The sequence below is a fragment of the Morus notabilis genome, unplaced genomic scaffold, assembly GCF_000414095.1.
Source record: "Morus notabilis unplaced genomic scaffold, ASM41409v2 Scaffold115, whole genome shotgun sequence".
In the NCBI taxonomy this organism is placed as follows: domain Eukaryota; kingdom Viridiplantae; phylum Streptophyta; class Magnoliopsida; order Rosales; family Moraceae; genus Morus; species Morus notabilis.
In genome coordinates, this window is record NW_010361020.1 from 1,521,188 (window position 1) to 1,528,471 (window position 7,284).

The window sequence follows — 7,284 nt, forward strand, 5'->3', positions numbered from 1 at the left end:
CAGTATATCTTTTCCTGAGATGACGGGATTTAGTTTAGATTTGACCCGGCTGCTCTCTCAGCTCAAGCGGAGTCATCGATGCATATCGTCCTCCTACATGAACTCTCATTGTCTTGAGGGCACCCTACGTACGACCATTTTCTCAACGTCAGCGATTAGCTCTCGACTGGGAATGTCTCGGCGCTTGGTAGCCAAAGGAACGGTCAATTGCTCGACCGTGACGTAACAATTTCATTTTAATTCCTATTCAAAATGGGTTTTTTTTTGGAAAATGATCGGCGTCGACGGGTCGCAGATCTGAGGTGGTGACAGACGTGTGGGCTCGCTGGAGTTTGGCAGCGTGAGCGGGTTAGGTGCGCGAGGCGAAGCTTCTGTACGTCGGAGGAAGGGTGAGCTTGTCGTCATTGGTTTTCGCGGGGAAAAGGGCGTAGGTGGGTGCAGCAGGTGTTTGATGTCGGAGTTTATGGAGGTCGATTACTGTCATGATTGCCCGAGGCAGCCGATCGTCCTAGATCAGAGATCTTTTTTTTTTTTTTTTTCTTATGGTCATTGGTTTTTGAATATGGATTGGGTTTCAAAGGAAAGAAAAAAAAAGCTCATTTTAACTCTTTCAAGAAAAAAAAGAAAAAGAAAAAAAGAGAGATAGTGCCCATTAACAACAAATGTACATAATAATATTATTTTTGAAAGTTTTTTACTGTAACAAAACTTAAATTCTAAACTCAAATCATTAAAATAAACGGGCCTAAATTATTTACATATTTCACTTATGTTCATCAATAAATTATTTTCACGTCTATTAATGAATCAAATTTCTCACTCTTCTAGACATTCAGATTTTCAGAAGATAAAGCATCATGCACAACTGTCATGCATTTCGATGTTGTTATTGAAAATTTCGGCGCTCATTGAAAACATCCTCTTAAAAATAGCTAAACCAACATAACTTTTTTTTCTTATTTTTTTTTTCCTTCATGTCATACCTACGTTGTCTAAACTAATATTTATAGTAGTAAAGGTTTCTGAAAACCCCAGCATATATAAATGTATAAGACATGCGACACAACTATAAAACGTGGTCATTAATAATAAACTAATATTGGTAATGAACGGAAGTTGTGTGTGTGAGAGAGAGAGAGAGAGAGAGAGAGAGAGAGAGAGAGAGAGAGAGAGAGAGAGAGGGAGAAAGAGAGAGAGAGAGAGAGAGAGAGAGGGGGGGGAACAATGGAATAGAAAAATGCATTGATATAGAGGAAAGGAAACAGCAGCAATGATGCTGATAATGATAATGTATTGTTCTGTAATATGCATCCCTTTTACTTATGTTGGAGCATAGTCTAGCAGTATTATTATTATTTAAGGGAAAAAACAAAGTTTCCATCAATTTGAGTTTTTATGAGAAGGGCGCATATGCTAAATATATTAATTAGTTTTGTTAATTAGTTGAAGTCCTGTAATGAAAACTTAATTCACTTGCTATGTTAGTTGATAATTATTTTTTATTTTTTGAATTCATTTATTTATTTGTTCATTGCTGAAACTATGCTAGTTGATAATTGAGAATACACCATCCTGACCTATTTTCTTATCTCTTGATATCCTTTTCATTTTCCTTTCCTTCCTTTAGGTACCTACGTACAGTAAAAATATTGTCAAAAAATTAACAGAAGGATGAATGTTGGAAATTCGTACGCTGACACATTACATTTGAGGCAACATTCATGTCACACCATGATGTCAACATTCATTGCAATAACTAGTAGTTTAAGGGAAAAACTCATTTTTAATGTAGGAAAATCTATACGCTGAAACACTTATTAGTTTGTTTGATTTATGCATTTACATCAGTTATTTTGATTCTGAATTTAAATTTTGTAAAAGAACTCATTAGCAGAAAATTCTTTTATTCAAAATTTTTTTTATAAGAGAGTAGAATCAGAATCATAAGTTACAAGCAATTCCCACCAATGCTTTCACAAAACATGTAAACTCCGGACTATCAAATAGAAAGTTCCGCCGGTGGCAAATCTTAGCAGGCACTTCAGCCTCGTTAAACAAAATCACAAACCTCTTGCGGTGTTGTTTAGAATCCAGGAAAAACCAAAACAAAATGTACCAACAGCAATAATATTTCGACAACTCAAAATTAGTCCAACTGTAACAAGCTTGCTTTACACTTTACATAGAATATAGCTGCATGCGATTGACACAAGTAGAAGAAGATGACTCAAACGAAGCATTAATATAAGCAACAGCAGAAGAACCAGATGAGAAAACGGCAGTTGCTTATGTCTATACAATTGTCTATAGGGAAACATAATTTGATAGTTAAGGCTGTCGTTCAAGTAACTTCCATTCCCAAGAGGGAGGCTTTTCTATATGCACCTACCAGTCTTACATTTGAATGAACTTGGTCCCTTAAGCTTCCCAACCATGCATGTCTGACTGTGTGTCAACTGATATTGAAATGTACTTTTCTTGGTAAGAGATAATCGGGCTCTTTGACAGTTGAAACCTCGTTTTGATATTACCACTGCAACACATTCAAAGAGAGCAGAAATCATTACATTGTTGTTATCTGAACCAGGAAAAACAACAATGAAATGGAGGGGATACCTGATAAACCTACGTTCTTACCAGCGCTGCAACACATTCAAAGAGAGCAGAAATCATTACATTGTTGTTATCTGAACCAGGAATAACAACAATGAAATGGAGGGGATACCTGATAAACCTACGTTCTTACCAGCTACCGCACTTCTCTTCCGCTCTGTCCACTTCTGTTTTTCTTCCCCTGTCTCTTCGTTACAGCTACATAGAACAATTACGTGAAAATAATGTGAACGTACAATATATGCATGTATATATACACACACACACTACTATATTCATGAACATTACAAATTACTCGGTCCAAGCAAGGAGACACTTGTTTTGTTTTTTTTGTTTTTTTTTTTGGCAACAATACCAAGCTGTCACTTTAGACTACTAGCTTTTGCCCTTGACTGAAAGAAGCTGATCATAGGCTCATATACATCTTTCTTTGCATTTACGCTGACAATGAAGTCCACATGACCATAGTTCTCAAGATAAAGTAACTCTGGTTTAGACTTCAATTTCCTGACGGTGTATTCAACATCCGTCACATCTCCTAGAGCGTCATTGCCCCCGTAGGCTATCCATAGTGGCAGTGTCTTGGGTATATGGCCAAGTTTAAATTGAGGGGGGTTCAATTGGCCATAGTGCACCAGGTTTTTCAATAATCCATAGTCATACATTGAGAAAGCACCCTTACGAATCACTGCGAACCAAAAATAAACAATCAAATAAATAAAGTTTAGAGGAAGGGGAAAAGAGTCACGCAAGGTGTAGCCCTTCAGTTTCTGAAGGGAAAATTAGAAGCAATATTACTTAATGAGTCGTTTGCCACTAGAAGCTCTCACATGCTTAAATAAGAGTGCTAAAATAAATAAAATAATAATTTAAAAAAAAAACCGAAAAACTACGAAAATTGACCAAATCAAATCAACTAGAAAGTTTCCTTCTTTCATTTAGTTTGGTTGGCAGTTTGAACAAACTCAAACCCCCGAACAGATCAAAATTTTGTTATAAAATTGTTAACAGCTTAATGTTACTTTATACTTTTATTTGTCTATAGATGGTGTAATGGGAAAATCCAATTCCCTTTCTAGTGTTTATTGTACTTACGAACAATAATTTTATCAGTATAATTACTAAAATATCCTTCCACGTAATTCATGCCCTTTGATAGGAAATCAATACCAAGAGGATGCAAGTATTGATCTTCCCTTTCCTCATTCTCTATATTATGTGGGGCCCATTAAACTCCCATTACTAATTTTATAAGTAAACACGTGATTATATGGGAAAAGGAATCACTGATAGTTCTTCCTTTCCCTTTCATGCAAAGTAAACGTGCTCTAAGAGTAAAGAGCATACTTTGGAATAAATGGTTCACGTTCTTTGTGGATGATGGGTGTGGTTCATACTCAAGATAGAAGTTCACACGTGAGTTGTTGAAGCAACAATTCTTCCCTGCAATGTTACCAAAACAACTTGCTTTCAAATTTGATCATAGATACAGAGAAAGATACAAACATAGTATCGAGAAAACATTCTATAATTTCAATTGGAGAGAGTAGAATATTAACCTGTTATAGAACTAAGCAGGTCATTGCAATCTATATGGGCATCGCATATGGCATCAATAAGGTTGATACACCAAGCACTGAAGATTAGGGGAAAAAATAATGATGAGCTAATATGATATAAACCCGTAGTATATGAAAATTGGAAGAAAAGGATTAACTTGAATAGACCTTCTCAAGTTGAGTTCATGAATACCCATGGCCAAAATAATCTGTTGAAGGTGAACATAGGTGGTCATTTCAGCACCACAAACTTGTTAGTGTAAATCAATAATAGCAGAAAAGGGCATACCTCATCAAGATGCATATTAACCAGTCGAAGTACAAGCCCAGCACTTGCGTGCCCTAAGTACGCTATTGGGGAGAGAAGACTGGCAGCTTCAACCATATCTCCAATATTTATATCCGGCTGAGTGAAAGCAGCCAGACCCATTATAGTTCCCTGAAAATAACAAAGCACCCTGAGCTATATAAAATCAAGTTTTAAAATAGCAGGTAAGGTATCAAGAAAAGGCAAGGTCAAATACCAGCGAATGTCCAACATAAAAAACTTTGGAGTTTGTTACTGAATTTATATAGCAAAGCATTGCTGGAAGGTCATGTAGAGCCAACTCCTGCCAACTCCAATCCCAAAAAACCTGCAATAGAAGCATAAGCCCATTGTATTAACCATATAATTAACAAAACAAGACTTGGTTCTGATGTATATTTACAATCCTTTATTATTCTATGAAAACTTTGGATAGATCTACCATATTAATTAATGGAACACGGTTATGCATATCATACATTTTGGAGCGCACTAAAGTTAGAATTACAAGATCATATATCTAATGTTCTTTATCGAATCAGATTTTATATATGTGCGTGTCTGCATGTTTTTCCTTGCTCCATATCTAATGTATTTTCCTTTCTTGGTACTCCATATCTGTTCACTTCTGTTCAAGCAACATTTATATCAGTATGTTTTTCCTTGCTCCATCTCCATTACAGATCCCTTGTGCTCATCACTATTCAGCCCTTAGTGGACCTAAACCAGTCATTTTTTTATATCCCAATTTACTGCTACTTAAATAAATGCAAAGAAGCAATCGGGCATCAGGACGACAACTTGGATGTTCCAATGGAATTCATAAATCTCCACCATGAGTTTAACCAACATGGAGCCACAGTTAACAACTCTCTTCATCACTTGGGATAAGAGAAACAAAGAAATAACTCCAAGGAAGCGAAAAAGAAAATGATATTTATACACAAGGCATACCTTATCTTTTACGGATAAAGATACGTGCCCATGACTCCATCGCGTTCCACGCACATTACCCACCCAAACATCAAAACCCTGATCTGCGAGGATGAAGCCCAAGGACTCTTCGGGGGGATTTAGAAACCAAGCATCACCACCCTGTTTATGTAATGATCAACAATGAGGTCAAGGGCAGCCGATTACCAAGCGAGAAAAAGCTTCAATTGTTTCCGTTTATATTAAGAAAAGGGCCAGTAAAACATAGCTTTTCCAACGATAAAAACTAATCTAAAATAGATAAAGCACTTATAGAGCTAAATCTTTTTTCTTGTACAGCTTAAATGATCATAAAATAGCATGGATAAAGGAATTATAGAGTTAAAATCTTTTTCCTCTACAGCACAAACAATAAAACAGAAATGTTCTGTGAAAAAGAATCCCCTTTTTCTTTCACTTAGGCAAGCATACCACAAAATTCAAAGCCCTCGAGTCATTTTTCATCCTTTTTTTCTTTTTTGTCCACCCCCCACCTTTTCACAAAGAAAGGGCCAAATAAGAAAACAAATTGTGGGAAATCTTACCATAAAGAGTCCATGCTGAAGCAAAACCGGAGGACCCGGATTTTGTCTCAAATTCCCAGTGCTAGTCGACACACGTTGTAGAGCCAATACGTAACCATCATCTGTTACGGCCTGAACGCAAGAAAAAAAAAAAAAAAAACACACACACACACACACACACACAACTCAATACGAAACTTTGGCTTTTAAATAATTATGATTATCATACTCAAAACAAAAATGCAATCAATATTAAGAAAAGCACCTAAAATTGCAGGGGAAATTAAATTCAACTTAACAAAAGAAAAATAGAAGTCAAATTCTGATTCAAGCGGGATCAATATGATGAAAATTAGAGTTCTTTTTCTTTGTTTACTTTTTCTTTTAATTTATTTGGATTGTTTATTCGTATCAAATTCAAGACCGATTAGATTGTCCAGTAATATGACGGTGAATATGCCCAAAATATGTATCCGAAAGCGTAGTAACATTCAATTATATGATCACCTTACATTTTCCTACAGTTTCTGAGCAACCAAACAAACCTTGATGAATATAAATGGAGTTTGTACACATATACATAGAGAGAGAAGGAGGAGAAGAGTGAGAACCGTGTGTTCGGAGCAAGGGTAACCAGCAGGCTGAACAAGCTGCGAACAGAGACTGGCGGAATCTGAAGGGCCGTCGAAATAGTGATATCCGGAGAAATTTAGGGATGATTCGCCGGCGATTATGGAGGCGAAAAGCGAGAGAAAGAAAGAAATGATCATCATCATCGCCGTCGTCGTCACCGCCACAGAAGTCGCCATGTGAATGAACAGACGGCAGGGGATGGCGGAAATGGGCGGGAAAGGAGAACTCCAGAAAAACAATACAGAGAGTTGGGGCAGAGACTCACAGTCACCGGGAAAACATGGCTTGTGCCATCAACTACCCCAGTGCGAATTTGTGTGGCTCCACTTGTTTTTTCTTTCTTTCTTTCTTCCTTTTTTTCCTTTTTTTTTTCCTCTTGTTTTCTTCTTTATTTGGACTTTTTTTATGAGAAAAAGATTTTTCTTCCATCGCCCGGCACGTACAAGTATTTTTTTTTCTTTATTCAGCCAAAAAAAAAAAAAAAGTATTAGTGTCTTTGGAACAATAATTGAAAATAGGAAAATAATAGGTAATAGGCCAATATGAAAAGCTTAAGAAAGTATATATGTTATTTTTTAGTTATAGAAATTAATAAGTCATAATTTGTCAAGTTATGGTTCATAATCAAATAAGTTATGGATAAACTTGTCAAGTTATGGATAAACTTGTCAAGTTA

General features: G+C 36.2%; 1 protein-coding gene across 3 annotated transcripts; it reads right to left on the minus strand.

Annotated features, from left to right (window-relative positions):
* Positions 1-2,022: 2,022 nt before the first annotated feature.
* Positions 2,023-6,987, minus strand: LOC112091544 (triacylglycerol lipase 1). Of its 3 annotated transcripts, none has more exons than XM_024165518.1 (10): positions 6,587-6,987; positions 5,997-6,107; positions 5,434-5,574; positions 4,697-4,807; positions 4,462-4,611; positions 4,341-4,381; positions 4,173-4,249; positions 3,961-4,056; positions 2,739-3,301; positions 2,023-2,533 (listed from the first exon to the last, which is right to left on the minus strand). In XM_024165518.1, exons 1-9 carry the CDS (start codon positions 6,782-6,784, stop codon positions 2,976-2,978), a joined length of 1,251 nt encoding a protein of 416 aa, XP_024021286.1. In that variant the 5' UTR covers positions 6,785-6,987; the 3' UTR covers positions 2,023-2,533; positions 2,739-2,975. The 3 variants fall into 3 exon arrangements, with proteins under 3 accessions (XP_024021286.1, XP_024021285.1, XP_024021284.1); XM_024165517.1 differs by having other exon boundaries at positions 2,726-3,301; XM_024165516.1 differs by having other exon boundaries at positions 2,024-2,533; positions 2,747-3,301.
* Positions 6,988-7,284: the final 297 nt, after the last annotated feature.

Excerpts from the sequence above, each read along its gene's own strand:
- LOC112091544 (XM_024165518.1), bottom strand. The coding sequence starts at position 6,784 with ATGGCGACTTCTGTGGCGGTGACGACGACGGCGATGATGATGATCATT. Across the intron at positions 5,575-5,996 it reads TTCAGCATGGACTCTTTATG|GGTGGTGATGCTTGGTTTCT; the intron begins GTAAGATTTCCC and ends TTACATAAACAG. Across the intron at positions 3,302-3,960 it reads CGTGAACCATTTATTCCAAA|TGATTCGTAAGGGTGCTTTC; the intron begins GTATGCTCTTTA and ends TTTGGTTCGCAG.